The sequence below is a fragment of the Podarcis muralis genome, chromosome 2 (genome assembly GCF_964188315.1).
Source record: "Podarcis muralis chromosome 2, rPodMur119.hap1.1, whole genome shotgun sequence".
Lineage (NCBI taxonomy): Eukaryota > Metazoa > Chordata > Lepidosauria > Squamata > Lacertidae > Podarcis > Podarcis muralis.
Window position 1 is genome coordinate 123,262,493 of NC_135656.1, and position 18,623 is coordinate 123,281,115.

The 18,623-nt window shown below is 47.0% G+C and overlaps 1 protein-coding gene across 6 annotated transcripts; it reads left to right on the forward strand.

Moving 5' to 3' along the window:
* Positions 1-2,048: 2,048 nt before the first annotated feature.
* On the forward strand, positions 2,049-18,519 carry LOC114589771 (uncharacterized). Of its 6 annotated transcripts, XM_077923238.1 has the most exons (3): positions 2,329-2,615; positions 3,229-3,334; positions 11,749-18,519. In XM_077923238.1, the coding sequence occupies exon 3, from the start codon at positions 11,901-11,903 to the stop codon at positions 13,755-13,757; it is 1,857 nt and encodes a 618-aa protein (XP_077779364.1). In that variant the 5' UTR covers positions 2,329-2,615; positions 3,229-3,334; positions 11,749-11,900; the 3' UTR covers positions 13,758-18,519. The 6 variants fall into 6 exon arrangements, 5 of the variants coding, with proteins under 5 accessions (XP_077779364.1, XP_077779363.1, XP_077779362.1 ...); XR_013391632.1 differs by lacking the exons at positions 3,229-3,334; positions 11,749-18,519 and adding an exon at positions 5,969-11,182 and having other exon boundaries at positions 2,049-2,615; XM_077923237.1 differs by lacking the exon at positions 3,229-3,334 and having other exon boundaries at positions 11,746-18,519.
* The last annotated feature ends 104 nt before the right edge of the window (positions 18,520-18,623 follow it).

Here is an 18,623-nt window from a genome sequence, read left to right on the forward strand (position 1 = left end):
ATAAGCATCATGTGGCTACCCCAGGGCTACTGCTTTTATGACAAGCAATCATCATCATCATCATCATTGATTGGGTTGCCCCAGACACTCTGGAGTCTTCTAAAAGTTATGTACTGTGGTTCTTTATCTGCATGGCATCTGAATACATCTCATGGGAGAGCGTTTCACAGGGCGGGCGCCACCACTAAGAAGGCCCTCTGCCTGCTTCCCTGTAACTTTCTTCTTGGAGTGAATGAACCTGCAGAAGACCCTCGGAGCTGGATCTCAGTGTCTGGGCTGAACAATGGGGTGGATTTCTTCCATCAGGGCCAAGGCCAATTAGGGTACGCACCAACACTGAATTGCGCTCAGAAACGTACCAGGAGCCAATGCAGGTCTTTCAGGACCAGTGTTATATGGTCCTGGCGGCTGCTCCCAGTTACCAGTCCAGCTGCCACATTCTGAATTAGTTGTAGTTTCCAAGCCACCTTCTAAGGCAGCCCCACGTAGAGCGCATTGCAGTCATCCAAGCGGGTGATAAACAGAGTATGCACCACTCTGGCAAGACACTCTGTGGGCGGGCAGGGTCTCGGCCTGCGTACCAAATGGAGCTGGTAAACAGCTGCCCTGGACACAGAATTGACCTGCGCCTCCATGGACATCTGCGAGTCCAAAATGGCTCCCAGGCTGCGCACCTGGTCCTTCAGGGGTACAATTACCCCATTCAGGACCAGTGAGCCCTCCACACCCGCCTGCCCCCTGCCCCTCAAAAACAGTACTTCCTTCTTGTCAGGATTCAACCTCCGTCCATAAACTGCCATCCATCCTCCAACCTCCTCCAGACACTCACACAGGACCCTCACTGCTTCTGATTTGAAAGAGAGGTAGAGCTGGGTATCATCCGCATACTGATGAACACCCAGCCCAAACCCCCTGATGGTCTCTCTCAGCAGTTTTATATGCATGTTAAAAAGCATGGGGGAGAGGACAGAGCCCTGAGGCACCCCACAAGTGAGGGCCTGAAATCCTACTGGATGGGGTCCAAGTGATGTGCTTCCTCCTATCCAACTTGGTTGCTTTTGCATGGACGGTGCATCCGTAGGCATTTTTTTAAAAAGTAGCACAGGCTAGCGTTTTATTTTCCTTTATTTTTTTAGAGGTAGAAGCACTGCCAACATGCAACCCTTGCAGAAAGAGAAGTCTGTTTCCTTCTGGCTGGGTTGGGGGCGCGATCTTGTTATACGTCTTGTTCCCTTCAGGATTAAAGCCAGTTAATGCAATTTCCCAGAGGGAAAGAGAGAAAGGGAGGCTGGGTGCTCGCCCTCCCCATCGCCCAGCATATTTCCCTAGAAAGGGGGCGTGGCTTAACAAGAAAGACTGCCCCTCCCCCTCGCACCTCCTGCCGCTCTTGACCTCCCAGGAATCGGGCTGAGTGCAAAGTGCCTTGGGGCGCCGCAAACTTTTGTTTTTGGTGGGGGGTACAACGTCGGTGGAGATGGGGCGTGGGAGGCGCTGTGGGTTAAACCACAGAGCCTAGGACTTGCCGTTCGGAAGATCGGAGGTTCGAATCCCCTTGACGGGGTGAGCTCCAGTTGCTAGGTCCCTGCTCCTGCCAACCTAGCAGTTCGAAAGCACGTCAAAGTGCAAGTAGATAAATAGGTATCGCTCCGGCGGGAAGGTAAGCGGCGTTTCCGTGCGCTGCTCTGGTTCACCTGAAGCGGCTTAGTCATGCTGGCCACATGACCTGGAAGCTGTAAGCCGGCTCCCTCGGCCAGTAAAGTGAGATGAGCGCCGCAATCCCAGAGTCAGCCACAACTGGACCTAATGGTCAGGGGTCCCTTTACCTTTACAATGTCGGTGGGATGTGGGGGCGGAGGGAGGGAGAGCAGACCGGGAAACTGCTGGACAGGTGAGGAAAGAGAGATTCTCCACCCCCACCCCCCAAATGAAGGTAGGTGGGTGCACACCTGGTTCACCCTCGTTGCAGAGAAAAGCCAGGGAATGTCTCTGAAGGTGCATACACACAAACACACGCACGTGTGAACGCGCGCGCACAGAACATAAGGCCCTATAGTTGGACCAGACCAAGGGTCCCATCTCGCCCCGAATCCTGCTCTCCCGGAGTCCCAGTGGGAAACCAGAGGCCCGTTTTGGGAATCCTGCAAGGAGAATTTCAGCCCAAAAGCATCTCTCCCCTCCCTGCTCGGTGGTCCAGGCAGCAGCTGGAAAATGCTGTCTGCAGAGTTTGGAGTCTGTTTGGGTTCTCTTTCAGGGACCAAAGGGTCTTGATCCTGCCCTCCTCCTCCTCCAGAAACCCCCTCCCCCGTCAATGGGGTGGGCGTGGAGTTGGGCAACTTCGCAAGGGAGCCCAAAGGGGAGGAAGCCGAAGGCAGCGCCGTCACGTCCGGCTCCCATGCGAAAAGAGGAAGGGACTTCTCCCAGGAAGGGGTCACTCTGTGGGTCGGAAGTTTGCAGGAAGTTGGGGGGGGGGCAGAAGGAGCCCCTGGAGAAGCGAGAGGTTTCAGAAAGGTAAAGAGGGGCGCCAGTCGACCACGGACCCCCCTTCTCCGCTTTGCATTGCAAGAAAGGAAATCGGAATAGCTACGAAGGGAGGCGAAGGGTCAAAGGAGAAAGAGGTAAAGATGCCGGTGGGGGAAGAGGGGGGAGGAAAAGGATAGAGAGACGCTTTCTTGCTCCCCCAAAAGCTCCTGCCTTGGGACGAGGGCGGGGAGGGGCGATGGGGTCAGAGAAAGGGGCACAGACCCCCCCCATTAATCTCTTGTCCTGGGACCCATATGGAGAGGCTCGCATCCATGCAAGGCAGCTGCAAAGCGTGGACCCCCCCCCCCACCCGCAGTGTTTCCCTTGCGCCGTCTCCTTTGAAGCCCCCCCCCCCCACCAGACACGTTTTCCCACCAAGGGGGTGCCCCCAAAAGCCCCCACCCCCAAGCAGGGCGAGCCGTGCCAAGGAATGCCAGAGGGTGTAGGGGAGACTTTGGGGAAGAGGGGGGGAGCAGAGGATGTTGGGGGGCTGAGGGTTGAATGGAAGCCTCCCTGGGGGTGAGACGCCATGTTGATAAATGACGGGGGGGGGGGGTGGAGAAAGAAAGAGGCACGGGGCCTTTTTCTGGGATGCCTCCACCTGGGGTGCTGGCAGGGGGGTTTCTGCAGGGGCTGCCTTGGCTTCTCCATTGACCTAGAGAAGGATTCCTGCAAGCTGAACCCCCCCCCCCCCCCATTTTGTCCCAGGGAAGCTGCTGCATCGGATGATCTGCATTCTTCCAAGCCAGACCATTGGTCCACTGGGAGAGGAGAGCAGAGGGGCACTTGAAGGAGTCCGTGTCAGGATAAAAAGGTGGGGTATAGCTAAATAGAAGAAGAATAACAATCATTCTAAGATTGCTTGAGGAGGCTTCTAGTCAAAGCAATTGGAGCCTCTGGTGAAGCCCCTGAATGAGACCAGCCTGAGAAGAAAGAGTGTCCGACAAGGACCTGGGAGGCAGGGGGTTAAATTCCCCTGGGGGGTCTTGCCTCTTGGCCTCACCTACCTCCTTGGAGGAAAAGGGGGGGGGGATTGATAAATGACTAGTGAAACAAAAGAGGACAGAGCAGAGACAGACAAACGCATCAGGAGGATGTTCCAGATCATAGAGGAAGGAGAAAACAAAATGCAGATAATTAGTATTTTCAGAGAAACCTCAGCAGAGAAGGTTTCTTTGGGCTCAGCGTGACTTGGGAGTTCAAGGTGGGCGTGGATACCAAGGGGTCTTTAGACGATTTTTCAGGGATTGTGATTGACATCTGTACTCCAGCAACCATATTCATCCAAGGTTCCCACAGTAAATGAAGGTCTGGATGATGTCCCCAAAGATGCCTGGCTTATATTCCAGAAAATGGCCTGGATATGTTCCAGAAGGGAGTGTCTCTCAGGTTCTGAGTCGGAAAGGGAGCCAGGTACAATGACCCTGATTTATACTCACCTTTTGAATCTCTTCCCATGGAAACATCCCAACTTCCACCTCCTCTCTCTTTCCCTCCTTCCCCACAATCAGGCCTCTGGACCTTTAATATCCACCTTTTCCCGTGTTGCAGATCTTCCCTGTTGGAGCACAGGTGGGATTCTCCCTTGGGGTGGGGGGCGAGGAGTCCATGGCCCCCCACCCCAAAGGAGGACAGTGAGAGAGGCTTGGGCAGAGAATTCCTACAAGGATAGTGCTGTGTCCTGACTATGGGATGAGGAGGCACATTCCCTACCCATTATTGCCCAGGGGACTGATGGGGAATTATACGCCATTATAATTGCTCCGTGGTCTTTAGATGAAGTGTGATTAACAAATTTAATAAATAATAATTGCTCTGGTAACCTCAAGATTAGATTGCTGCAATGTGTTATAGGTAGGGCTGCCTCTGAAAAGGGTTCAGTAACTTCAGCTGGTGCAGAATTCAGAGGCCCCCCCACCTTAAAATAACTATGCAAAATCTGCAGAGACTCCCAGGTTTGTGTTGTCTTTGCTTCTTCACAAGACGAACTTTTTTGAAGATTTTTACAGTAACATAATAGCATCAATAACACTTATGCTTTACTTAGTTGACAAACGAGAGACTCTGGTATGATGAGTCTGAGCTCATCTCCTTCCCCAAAACCAAAAAAAGAAAAACACTGAGCAGGAAAGATTGAGGGGTATGTCCTTTCAGTATGCAATGAGACCCTACAGTATGTGTAGCTCATTTAAACAAAATCACTGATCCAGTGAACAGCAGCAGTGAACAATGTGATAGTGAACTGACGTCTCTTGTCTTCACTGCCCTCTCACACTTGTTGTGAAGAATCATCTTTCATTATGAATGGTCTGTGTCACCATTAAGAAAAAGAAGTCAGAATAGGCCAATATCTATGTGTACTGTCCCTGGATCAAAGGACATTTCTTCTTTAAGTTCTCAGAAGTTCTTAAACCTAGCACAAGGTTGTCCTTTGAACTAGCCAGGGGTTTAACTGAGAATCAGTCACAATCTGTCCATCATTTGAAAAATAAGGCTTTAGAGCCATCCTACCCCAAAATGGCAACTCTTGTTGTTGTTTAGTTGTGTCCGACTCTTCGTGACCCCCTGGACCAGAGCACGCCAGGCACTCCTGTCTTCCACTGCCTCCCGCAATTTGGTCAAACTCATGCTGGTAGCTTCGAGAACACTGTCCAACCATCTCGTCCTCTGTCGTCCCCTTCTCCTTGTGCCCCCAATCTTTCCCAACATCAGGGTCTTTTCCAGGGAGTCTTCTCTTCTCATAACTCCTAGACATTCAATTTTGGGCAGCTGTAACCTTGTTTTGAGGGACGCGGGTGGCACTGTGGGTTAAAGCCTCAGCGCCTAGGACTTGCTGATCGAAAGGTCGCGGTTCGAATCCCCGCGGTGGGGTGCGCTCCCGCTGCTCGGTCCCAGCGCCTGCCAACCTAGCAGTTCGAAAGCACCCCCGGGTGCAAGTAGATAAATAGGGACCGCTTACCGGCGGGAAGGTAAACGGCGTTCCGTGTGCTGCGCTGGCTCGCCAGGTGCAGCTTGTCACGCTGGCCACGTGACCCGGAAGTGTCTCCGGACAGCGCTGGCCCCCGGCCTATAGAGTGAGATGAGCGCACAACCCTAGAGTCTGTCAAGACTGGCCCGTACGGGCAGGGGTACCTTTACCTTTACCTTTAACCTTGATTTAACAAGACATTTGGCACCCAGCTTATAGATATGAGTTTCTAACACTGATCCTGTTACCTCCACACACTGCTGCCTCTGTCCCCCTTAGTAGGAAGTCACGTACCACCATCACATCCCTCTTCCTCCGCTGGGGAGTGGTAGGAATTGCTCCATACCCTGCCCCTTCCACAGCCACCTTGATGCGTTCTGAGGTCTGCATCTTGCTCCTCTGACCCAGAATTGATTTTGCAGCTCGAGTGACACATCAGAGTTCCTAACAGCCCCGTTTCTCTGTACCACATTGCTCCAGGTTTTCGTTTCCTGCAACCAGCGATCTTCCTCCTGGCTGGGGCCAACCCCACCTGTGTTGCTGTCCCAGGACCATCCACTCTGCTCTCTTTCAAGAAATCCCTCATCTTGCTCAGGAGCTCGTAGTGCAGATAGGCGGACCTCAGCTTGCTGTTCCTTCTCTTCCTGCATCTGCTGCAGGTGTAATTCTGCACATTCTCAGGCAGGACGACAAACATGGCACAGGTGTGGCAGGTCACTGCAGCAGCTCCCTCGCCATCCATGCCTCTTGCTCCTACACACAGCATGAGACAGGACTCCTGGCCTCCCCCTCACACTCAGACTTAGAAGGGTGGTTTCTAAATCTAATAAATAAAAATTGGGGTGAGTGTTTCAATCTGGGATTCCAGCAGCCAGGCTCCAACAGCCTTTTCCTGCATCTCCAGCTCTCCCTCTGCACTGCAAGGCTGACAGATGGAGGTCCAGCTCCAAGGACATTAGCCTACCTGAGCACACCTTCAGTTTATTCCAAGCGCCAAGCCTTCTCACTAGTTCCATGCTACAGTCCCTAGAAAAACCTGAACCCTGGGTCTCCCAATATGGTTGTTGTCACGGCTAAAATGGCCGCTGTTTCTTTAATGCGAATAAAGCTGGGTCAGCATGACTCAGAGGCCTGCACCAAGTTGTATATATAGTTTGAGAAATGTTAGTTTGGTTGTTGGTGTTTGGGTTGGTTGGTGCTGGTGTGTATAGTTGTTCAGTCGCTTTAGGTTATGGGCCCAGTGTTTCTGAGCATGCGCAGAGTGCAAAAACGACTGACAGCATCTCAGCAGGGAGCTGGCGAGTCCTGGTGGTGTATGGAGCCAGTGGCTGTGCGTTGGAGCAGTTGGTGGAAAGCTGTAACTGTCTGCAGTGACGCTGGAGCGGCTAGGATCTGAGGCTCAGGAAAGCACTCAGCGTTGGCTACTGGAACAGTTTGAACTGCTAGAGGACCACAGTAGCGGCTACACCAGTTGCAGAGCCAGACGGGACCTGAAGGTCAACAGAGGCAGCAGCTAGAAGCCGGTGAGTGCCAGCCAGGACCATCCAGTTGGACTCTAAAGAGAGAGTCAGGAGAGATTGCTGGAGACCCCACAGAAGGGGCTCGGCAAGCACCAGCAGAGATGGCAGATTTCCAGTCTTCCCAAGTTGTAAATATTGGGGGAGGCATCCCTTTTGAACTTCTCTCGGAAAACAACTGGCTGAGTTGGTCACTCAACTGCTGGAGCTTGAAGAGAGCAGTCATGTTTTCTGTACTGCTGGAAAGACAGAAATAAAACCATGTAAATACGTTTCTGTCTATCTCCTTTTCCCTGCCGGGAGAGCAGGAGGGAGGGGTGTGTTCTTCCCACGCTGAGAAGAATCGCCTATCGACACCTAGCCTGGATCTTGCTGGGGAATGCAGCCAGGGAGGTCAACAGGAGACCAAGCCGGGTGCCTGGGAGTGTTGCCAGTTTACTCCCTATATAGGCTTGATTTCTGACAGGTTGCCTGTGATTAACAGCATGGAGAGTATGCGTCCCCGAGATCTGACCCTTGAGTATATGTGGTTGGCAGATTGACTGAAGAAGCAGAAAGAAGGTCAGATAAACAAGCTGAACTCCAAGAGCGGAGGAGTTATAGCCAAGGGGGCCAGCAGCAAAATCTGTCCATGGAGCAACACCAAGGTTTGGACTTGGCCATGGCAGTGAGGAGGTGCTATAGATGCAACCAACCCGGGCATCTCCAACGTCAATGCAGGGCTAGACTTCCAGGAGACGACGTGGAGCAGAGACAGCAATCAACGCAGAAACATAAGCAGAAGGGGTTCTCTTCAGTGAAGAAGAACACGCATTCTGCTCAGTTTGTGTCTGCATTTTCTCGGGAGGAGAGGAAGATACCTCGAGGAACATGGTTGCTGGACTCTGGGAGCAGTAGGATTATCTGCAACAGTCGGGAGGACTTTAAGACCCTGGGGAAGCCAGCTGATGGAAAAGACTCAATCTATCTTGCTGATGGTCGTAGAAGCAAGATTGATGGCCAAGGAACATGTTTCCTGCAGTGCTTGAACACTACTCTACCAGAGACTCTGTTTGTCAGCAGTTTGGACTATTGTTTACTGTCTGTAAGCTGTTTGATTAATGCAGGATATAGTGTTAACTTCACACGGGATGGTTGTCTGATAAAGAATGGAACTCAGGTATGTGCCCATGCAAAGTTGGAAAATGGGTTATATGTAATGCAGGACAAGCCTGTTAAAGCAGCCCAGGTGGTTCGGAATAATTTGCCAGTTCATAAGGGGTGTGTACATGAACTGAACAGAAAACTGGGTCACGCCAATTTCCGTGTGCTTTCAGAAATGCAAAAGGTGTGCAAGAACCTAAAAGTAAATAGCTGTAACTGTTTCCTAGATTGCAATGTATGTAAAATGGCCAAATCTAAGAGGAAGCCTGTGGCTTCTAAAAGTGACAGAATATCTAGAGGTTTTAGAACTTGTCCATTGTGACGTGATAGGCCCTTTTCCACAGAAGACTGAAGGGGGCGCCAGATATGCTTTTCTGGTAATAGATGATAAATCATGTTTTAGTTGGTTGTTTTTGTTAAAGCAGAAATCTGAGTGTTTCCCAACATTCAGAGAATGGGTTGCCCAAGCTGAAAAGCTCTTTGCTCACCCTGTTGTGTAGTTGCAAACAGATAGGGGCAGAGAATTTCTGAACAAACAATTTGGGGCATGGTTGCGACATAAGGGGATCACTCATCGTTTGACTAACCCTTATAGCCTTGCTGAAAATGGTCTGTGTGAAAGACGTGGGGCTGTAATACAGTCAGTAAAGGACTGCCTGCTAGTGGATGCAGGATTGGGCCACAAGCATAGGCTGTGGGGCGAGGCTCTCCTTACAGCGAACTTTTTGATTAATAGAACCTGGTCTAGCTCTATAAAATATATTCCTTATCGTGTGTTGTTTGGGAAACAACCAGAGAGGACAATGCTCCATAACTGGGATTCTTGGGCACATGTAAATATTCCCAAAGCTCAGTGCCAGAAAGGGGGCGCTAGAGTGCAGAAACTGTGGTTTGTGGGATATCAGTCCTATGGCAAAGAGTGGCGCTTCAATTTATGCCCAGGACGCATGGTTCTGTCACAAAGTGCAGACTTTGCTGACCAGGACAGATGGACTGCGATCCATGCCAACCCAGATTGCCTACTGCCCCTGCAAGTAAGAGAAGAGGCTTCTTCTCAGCCATTGGCAACACAGGAGCAGGATGAGGAGGAGGCACAGATTTTCCCAAAGGATGTGGCAATAGATAATACTTCTTCTCTAGAGGAAGAGGAAGAAAAGCCAGAGATAAGGGGGGAAGAAGTAGTTGTGCCTAGGCGCTCCCAGCATTCAAACAAGGGTGTACCTCCTCAGCATTTGACCCTAGGAGGAGTGAGAGTATGCAATGTGAGTTGTGTGGAGCCACAAAGTTATAATGAAGTCTTAGACTTACCCCCTGAAGAACGTGCTTTGTGGGAACAAGCTATGAAAGAAGAAATGGACTCTTTTAAATGTAACAAAGTGTTTGAGGTCATAATGCCGCCTCCAAGTGGCAGAGTGGGGTCATGCAAGTGGGTTTACAAAAGGAAAACCCTTGCATCTGGGGAGCCACGTTTTCAAGTCAGATTAGTAGCCAGAGGGTTCACTCAGATAAAAGGGGAGAGTTATGATGAAGTGTTTTCTCCCACTGCAAAGAGTGAAACTTTTCGTTTAATGCTCTCTATTGCTGCTGTAAGACAACTAGCAGTGCACCATTTTGATGTTGATGCTGCATATCTGCATGCAAATTTAGACCATGAAGTGTTAATGAGACAACCCCCTGGTTTTGAAGAGGAGAATGGTGCAGTTGAGAAAGGCTGTTTATGGTCTCAAACAAAGTGGAAGGTGTTGTAACCAGTGTTTAAATGAAGCCCTTGTAAAACTTGGTTTTAAAATTAGTGTGGCTGATCCATGCCTGTACACCAAGGGGACAGGCAACAAATATCTAATGCTCTTAGTCTTTGTTGATGATTTGCTTGTAGCAGGGAGTTCCACAGATGAGATCCAGAAGCTCACAAGTCAACTGGAAAAGAGGTTTAAGCTTAAAGCCTTGGGGCCTGTAAGCAATTACTTGGAAGTAGAAGTAAAGCAGGAAGCTGATGGAAGCTTTCTATTAAGCCAGAAAGAGAAAATTCTTCATTTGATAGAGCAGTTTGGCATGGAAAACTGCAGGCTAGTTCAGACTCCCATGACACCAGATTTCCCAAAGACAGTGTGTGATGATGAATTTGATCAGCCTGAGTTGTATCACTCAAAAATAGGATCACTGTTGTATTTAAGCCAGTGGTCAAGGCCAGACATTGCATGTGCTACAAATGTTCTGAGCCAACGTGTATCTAAACCCAGTACTGCCAATTGGTGTGCTTTGAAAAGGCTTATCAGATACCTAAAGGGGACATTAAATGTATGTTTAAAGATATCTAGTACACAAGATGAAAAACTAGAAGCATTTTTTGATGTGGACTGGGGAAGCTGTGTAGCTACTAGAAAATCTACAAGTGGAATGGTTATGTTGTTTGCCAATTCCAAGAAACAAGGATTTGTTGCAACCTCATCCTGTGAGGCAGAATATGGGAGCCTGTCGCTAGCATGCAATGAAATCATATGGTTTATACAGATACTAAAAGATCTAGATTGTAAAGTAGATTTGCCTATCCAAGTGTATGAAGATAACCAACCGTGCATTGCATTAGCGGGCTCGGAAATAATGAAATCCGCATCAAAACATATTGCTATCCATCATGAGAATGTGAGAGATTGTGTACAGAATGGGGTAATCAAACTGGAGTATTGTCAGTCACAAGATAATATTGCTGATTTGTTTACCAAGCCTTTGCCAGCAACATGTCATAATGAATTGATGACAAAACTGGGTTTATGTATATAGTGTATGTATGTATTGTTTCTGTTGGGGTTTTTCGCATTTAAGAAACAGAAGGGGTGTCACGGCTAAAATGGCCGATGTCTCTTTAATGCGAATAAAGCTGGGTCAGCATGACTCAGCGACCTGCACCAAGTTGTATATATAGAGTGAGAAATGTTAGTTTGGTTGCTGGTGTTTGGGTTGGTTAGTGCTGGTGTGTATAGTTGTTCAGTTGCTTTTGAACAAAGACTTTTAAGAATAAAACTCTGCAAGGATATTCTCGTGGACTCTTTTGTGCCGACAAGGGTCCGAGGACCAGGCTAAGGAGACAAAGGGAGGTCAAAACCCTTACCTCCTTTTTTGCTTTTTACAAACACTGACAGTTGCTATGCACCTCCTGGGGCCCAAGGGACTGTGTGGGTGATTAATAAATATGTAAAGGTCCCGAGGGCTAAAATGTGCCCCAGAGGTGGAATAATATTACACGGAGAATGAAAAATGTCATTAGCAACTCTGATTCTGAGAAATGGAGGGCACGTTCATGGAAGGAGAACAACTCCCTTTCCTGTCAGGCAGGTCCTTATTTAAAAAGGCAATCCCACAACTGTATTCTTAGATCAAACTATTAATGATGAGTTAATATTATGGAAGGTTGATGATGCGTTCCTATTATTTGGCATTGTTTCACCTCATTTGCTTAAAATGTGGAACATAAAAAGACAGGGAGGAATGTACAATAGGTTGAAATAAGAGAAGGTGCTAATTGCATTTGATGTGTGTTACAGTCTTTGTTCTCTTCCTTGAAATACTAACGGGTTTTCCTCCCCTCTCATTTCCAAGCAGGTTATGGAGAAGACAGTGTGTCATCTGTAAATTCATTTGGAATTACGAAGAGACCATTTAAATGTGGTGAATGTGGAATGTGCTTCAGTCCATGTGCACAGTTAATAAACTCACATCAATAAACTCACAGAGTGGGGAAACCGTTTAAAGGTATGGAGTGTGAAAAGAGCGTCAGACAAACTTCATCTCTTACTTTACATCATCTAACTCACATGAGTGAGAAACCCTACAAATGTATGCAGTGTGGATGGAGATGCAGTATGAGTAGACAACTTACTGTACATCAAAGGATTCACGCAACAGAAAAACCATTTAAATGTATAGAGTGTGGAAAGAGCTTCTGTCATAGCATAACGCTAAACAACCATCAACGGACTCACACAGGGGAGAAACCATTTAAATGTATAGAGTGTGGAAAGAGCTTCTGCCATAGCATAACGCTAAGCAAGCATCTACGGACTCACACAGGGGAGAAACCATTTAAATGTATGGAATGCGGAAAGAGCTTCACACATAATAGAAACCTTAGCATACATCTACAGACTCATACAGGGAAGAAACCATTTAAATGTATGGAATGTGGAAAGAGCTTTCGTTCAGGTGGTCATCTGAATTTACATCATATAACTCACACAGGGGAGAAACCATTTAAATGTATGGACTGCGGAAAGAGCTTCACACGTAATGGAACCCTTAGAAGACATGTATGGACTCACACAGGGGAGAAACCATTTAAATGTACGGAGTGTGGAAAAGGCTTCCGTAAGAGGTTGTCACTTAATAGACATCATCAAACTCACATGGGTGAAAAACCCTACAAATGTATGCAGTGTGGAAAGAGCTTCACACATAATGGAAACCTTAGCAACCATCAACGGACCCACACAGGGGAGAAACCATTTAAATGTATAGACTGCGGAAAGAGCTTCACACATAACGGAAACCTTAGCAAACATCTACAGACTCATACAGGGGAGAAATCATTTAAATGTATCGAATGTGGCAAGAGCTTCACACATAATGGATACCTTAGAAACCATCTACGGACTCACGCTGGGGAGAAACCATTTAAATGTATGGACTGCGGAAAGAGCTTCACACATAATGGAAACCTTAGCAAACATCTACAGACTCATACAGGGGAGAAACCATTTAAATGTATCGAATGTGGAAAGAGCTTCATACATAATGGAAACCTTAGCATGCATCTACAGGCTCATACAAGGGAGAAACCATTTAAATGTATTGAATGTGGAAAGAGCTTCACACATAATAGAAACCTTACAAAACATCAATGGACACACACAGGGGAGAAACTATTTAAATGTATGGAGTGTGGAAAGAGCTTCAACAGTAGTAGAAACCTTAGACAACATCTACAGACTCACACAGGGGAGAAACCATATGAATGTATGGAATGTGGAAAGAGCTTTCGTTCAAGTGATCATCTGACTTTACATCGTAGAACTCACACAGGGGAGAAACCATTTAAATGTATGGACTGCGGAAAGAGCTTCACACATAATGGAAACCTTAGAAAACATCTACGGAGTCACACAGGGGAGAAACCATTTCAATGTATGGAGTGTGGAAAAAGCTTCAGTCAGAGTTCATCACTTAATAGACATCATCAAACTCACACGGGTGAGAGACCTTGTAAATGTTTGGAATGTGGAAAAAGCTTTCATTCAGGTGTACATCTTACTTTACATCATCGAACGCACACAGGGGAGAAACCATTTAAATGTATGGAGTGTGGAAAGAGCTTTGGTCAAAAGGGAACTCTAAGACTACATCAACAGACTCACACAGGAGAAAAACCATTTAAATGTATGGAGTGTGGAAAGAGCTTTGGTCAAAAGGGAACTCTAAGACTACATCAACAGACTTGCACGGGAGAAAAACCATTTAAATGTATGGAGTGTGGAAGAAGCTTCTGCCATAGCAGAATGCTAAGAAATCATCAAAGAACTCACACAGGGGAGAAACCTTATACAGCAAATGTATGAAGTGTGGAAAGACCTTCAGTCTAAAGGAAACTAAGAGTACATTAACAGACTCACACAGGTGAGAAACCATTTAAATGTATGGAGTGTGGAAAGAACTTCAATCAGAGTGGACACCTTACAAAACATCAATGGACTCACAAAGGAAGAAACAATTAAATTCCAGAAGTGCAGAAAGTGCTTCTGTTTAATTGAGTACTTACAAAATGTTTACGGACTTATATGGAAGGAACCATTTAGATGTATGGAGCGTAGAAAGATTTTTCCTCAACAAGAAGAGGAGGAGGAGGAGGAGTTTGGATTTGATATCCCGCTTTATCACTACCCAAAGGAGTCTCAAAGTGGCTAACATTCTCCTTTTCCTTCCTCCCCTACAACAAACACTGTGTGAGGTGAGTGAGGCTGAGAGACTTCAGAGAAGCGTGACTGGCCCAAGGTCACCCAGCAGCTGCATGTGGAGGAGCAGAGACGCGAACCCGGTTCACCAGATTACGAACCACCGCTCTTAACCACTACACCACACTGGCTCTCTCAAGGGTTCATTTCTTCCTTCAAATGAACAGGCTCCTATAGGTGGAAATCAAATTTAAATGCATCCCATGTATGTGATGATCTGGTGTTTTAATGTAAAGTTGTACTTTCATGTAGTAAAGTAATCAAGGTAACGTATCACAATAGTTAGTAACGTATAAATGGCTTTGTACATCATACCTCAGGTTACGAACAGCCTGGTTGGTGAACATTTTGGATTATGACCATTTCAAACCCGGAAATGAGTTGATTAAACTAGAATTATAGGAATGGCAGCACGACATGCATTGTTTTAATTGCGGCCCAGGACCCACGTACCTACGGGACCGCCTCTCCCGGTACACTTGGTGGAGGACCTTAAGGTCCACAAATGACAACATTTTGGAGGTCCCAAGTCACAAGGTGGTTAGATTGGTCTCAAGTAGGGCCTGGGCCTTTTCAGTAATGGTCCCGACTTGGTGGAACGCTCTGTCACAAGAGACTAGGGCCCTGCGGGACTTGACATCTTTCCGCAGGGCCTGCAAGACAGAGCTGTTCCACCTGGCCTTTGGTTTAGACTCAGTCTGACCGTTGTTTTTCCCTCTTATGGTTTTGATCTGTGGGCTACTTTTAAAAATGAGGCTCCATTGTAAATTGCATTTTAACCTGTATTTTAAATTGGTAAGGTTTTTTTTCCTATTATGTTTTTACTGTAATTTTACTGGTGTTAGCCACTCTGAACTCGGCTCTGCCCGGGGAGGGCGGGGTATAAAGAAAACTTATTATTACCGTATTTTTCGCTCTATAGGACACACTTTTCCCCCTCCAAAAATGAAGGGGAAATGTGTGTGCGTCCTATGGAGCAAATGCAGGCTTCAGGCAGCTATCCACAAGCCTTCTGAGCCCAGCGGGCTCCGAAGGCTTGCGGATAGCTGCCTTTTCTGGGGGCTGGGGTCGGGGGAAGCTCGGGCTTTCCTTGTCCCAGCCCTGCAGCTAAAAACAAAGCCGTGCGCAGCTTCTCCCGGCTGGACAGGTTGCACGTAGCTAAAGAGGAAGCCAAGACAGCTGTCTTGGCTTCTTTGCTTTTTGGGGCTGTCGGGGGGGAAATAAATTTTGTTTGACACTTATGTTTCCCTTCCCTTATGGTCTTGATTTATCAGCTATTTTAAAATAAGGCTGCATTTTAAATTGTATTTTAACCCATATTTTAAATTGTTGTTTTCCCCCCCTATTATGTTTTTACTGTAATTTTACTGGTGTTAATCACCCTGAGCCCGGGGAGGGCGGGGTATAAATAATAATTGGGGGGGGGGTGGAGGAAGAAATAACCAGTCCATAATTTTAATGGTAGGTTTATTGCAGCTGTGAGAGAAACAGAATAACAACAGGAAAACCCCCCAGAAACCTAGAAGACCGATCAGAGATTGATGTGCATTACAATGAGTGAAATAAGTATTTGATCCCTTATCCACCAGCCAGATGTCAGGCTACCTGGTATCTTCACTGTTACGTAACGAGCTGAGATTAGAAGCACCTGCTGTAAGGGAGAGGTCTTACCTGTTATCCCAGCTCATTACAGTACCTGTACAAAAGACACCTGTCGACAGAAGCAATCAATCCAAAGGTGTTTTTATTATGCATTGGCTTGTGACATATATGGAAGGTGACCAATGAAGGTGGTTTTCCACGTCTCTTAGGTCATAGAAATGTTCTAAAGGACTGTGTGGAAAACTTAGGGCTGAGGAACAATTGTGGAAGGGGTTGAGGGGTGTGAAGGGGAGACGGAGACGGAGAGAAGTCTCTGAGTCATTTGCTGAGGGATGTGGCTGAAGGCCTTGGTTTCTCTCACACCAAATGTAACCGCTCTGTAGAAAAGACTCTACCACCTGAAAATGGAGGCGGTGCACGTACTTTTGTAACCCAAGAAAATCTTTAATAACTTTTAAAAATTGAAATAAAGGCCCTGGCCTCCTTCCATCGGACTTTCCTTTAAGCGAAGCAGCCCCTGTATCTCAGGTCTCTGAGCAGTTTAGGATGCCTACTTGAGAAACGTGCTTTAAATGGCTGTGTCTCTCAATGTTGAGGAGACACAGGCTGCTTCCACAAAAGTGTGTGTGGAACGCACAGCAGCTTTGTCCCCACTGACCCTCACCACGGGGTCCATAACTGCACCTTCCATACCACTGGGAAACTGACCATTCCCTGTACTGCTCATTAATGTGCTTGAAATACTATATTGTTAGTGGCTAGGCTATGATTAGTCCATCTTAAGACCTACAGTGTTTTGCTTTTGAAATCCCTTTTCTTCCTCCCTTCCCCACCTTTTATTCTATCTACCGTTCCAAGAGCTTGTGGGGATGCTTTGTTTGATTTCAGGCAAGAAACGAGTGTTTTCATCTCATTACAGGAGACTGGTTGCCATTCAGGCTTCCTCTGATGACCTGTCTTCAATTAAACCCTGGGCCACCAGCTCCCAGCATTTGTCTTCCCTCTGTTCCATTAGCTAGTCCCAAGGGCTTTTGTATTTTCAGCTTTCTTATCGTGGAGCAGACTCTTGTATTCCAACCTACGTTTGATCAAATTTTCCGTGGATTCCTCTGATGGATTCTTATGTCTTAATTGTCTTAGCTAGAGCTTTCTTAGCTGCTTTGAATCAACTGTCAAACCAGCCAAGGTGTGTTGATTGTGTGTAATTAGTAATTGTAGGAAGTTATCTGTGATGGGCAGCTGAGCTAGGGCAGAATCAGGGGGTGCAGGGCCTCAGAATTCCATGAGAGAGCTGGAGCCTCTCTCTGATTGGTTACCAAGACGGGGGTGGAGCCAGCACTTTTGGAGGGAAAATAAAATGAGCCGTTTCTGAGAAAGTGGAGGGATAGTTTCGAGGGAGAGGAGGGAGGAGGGTTGTTTCTGGTCTGGGTATGAAGTGCACTCTGAGGAAATTATCCCAAGCTAGAGAAAGGGGTCTCTGAGCTTAGAAAGACTAGTTTTGAGAGAGTATTCAGACAGGAGTTAAAAGGAAAGCTGGAAGCAAGGAGAAGTAGAAGCTGTGAGGATACTGTCTACTTGGGTCTCATTTCAGTCAGGAAGGGAAAGATCTAGAAAGAGAATCCCAAACCAGTTATGAAGGGTGTGGTGACCCCCTGGGTCTGCTATACTGTCAGAAGTACCTCAGGAGCGTGGAAACTGACAGAAAGTACCACCTTGTTTAAGAATCAAAATATTAAGCTGCAACAGCTAAGTTAAAGAGCTGTAGTGAAATAACTGGAAATAAGCTCAGCATTGGCCACCCTCTCTAGACACCTGTAACATCGAAGAGGAATAACTTAAAAGAAGCAACAGAAGTTTAAAAGAAGCTGTGCATTTACTACTTTGTTTAGAAGCCTGTAACACACACTAAATTTAGTACAATTTATTATTGAGTTCACTGTTTCCTGAAAGAACATTATCTATCTCCTGACACATCCTTTGCTTTTTTCAACTTTGTTCTGTAAAATAAATCTTGTTTGTTCAACTTCTGCCTGAGTCGCCAAGGATCTTTGTTTACGTTCACACAAAAACTGTAAGATAACCCATTGTGATTATATAGTCAGTCAGGACTGACTGAAGAAAGTGACTACAGTGGTATCTTGGTTCTCAAACTTAATCCGTTCTGGAAGTCTGTTCGAAAACCAAAGCGTTCCAAAACCAAGGCGGCTTTCCCATAGAAAGCAATGTATAACAGATTAATCCGTTCCAGACTTTTAAAAACAACTCATAAAACAGCAATTTAACATGAACTTTACTATCTAATGAGACCACTGACCAATAAAATGAAAGCAATAATCAATGTACTGTACTATAAAGGAAAGAAGACAGTAAGTAAAGGTAAAGGTACCCCTGCCCGTACGGGCCAGTCTTGCCAGACTCGGGTTGTGCGTCCATCTCACTCAAGAGGCCGGGGGCCAGCGCTGTCCGGAGACACTTCCGGGTCACGTGGCCAGCGTGACATCGCTGCTCTGGCGAGCCAGAGCCGCACACAGAAACGCCGTTTACCTTCCCGCTAGAAAGCGGTCCCTATTTATCTACTTGCACCCGGGGGTGCTTTCGAACTGCTAGGTTGGCAGGCGCTGGGACCGAACAACGGGAGCGCACCCCGCCGCGGGGATTCGAACCGCCGACCTTTCGATCGGCAAGCCCTAGGCGCTGAGGCTTTTACCCACAGCGCCACCCGCGTCCCTAAAGAAGACAGTACTGTACATTAAAATTAAAATTATTATTTTTTCTTACCTGCACTGATGGATGGGGGGTTTTATACATTGCCACAGTCACACAATCAATCAAAAAAGAACAAGCCACAGTCACAAAGACGAAAAAGCCAAA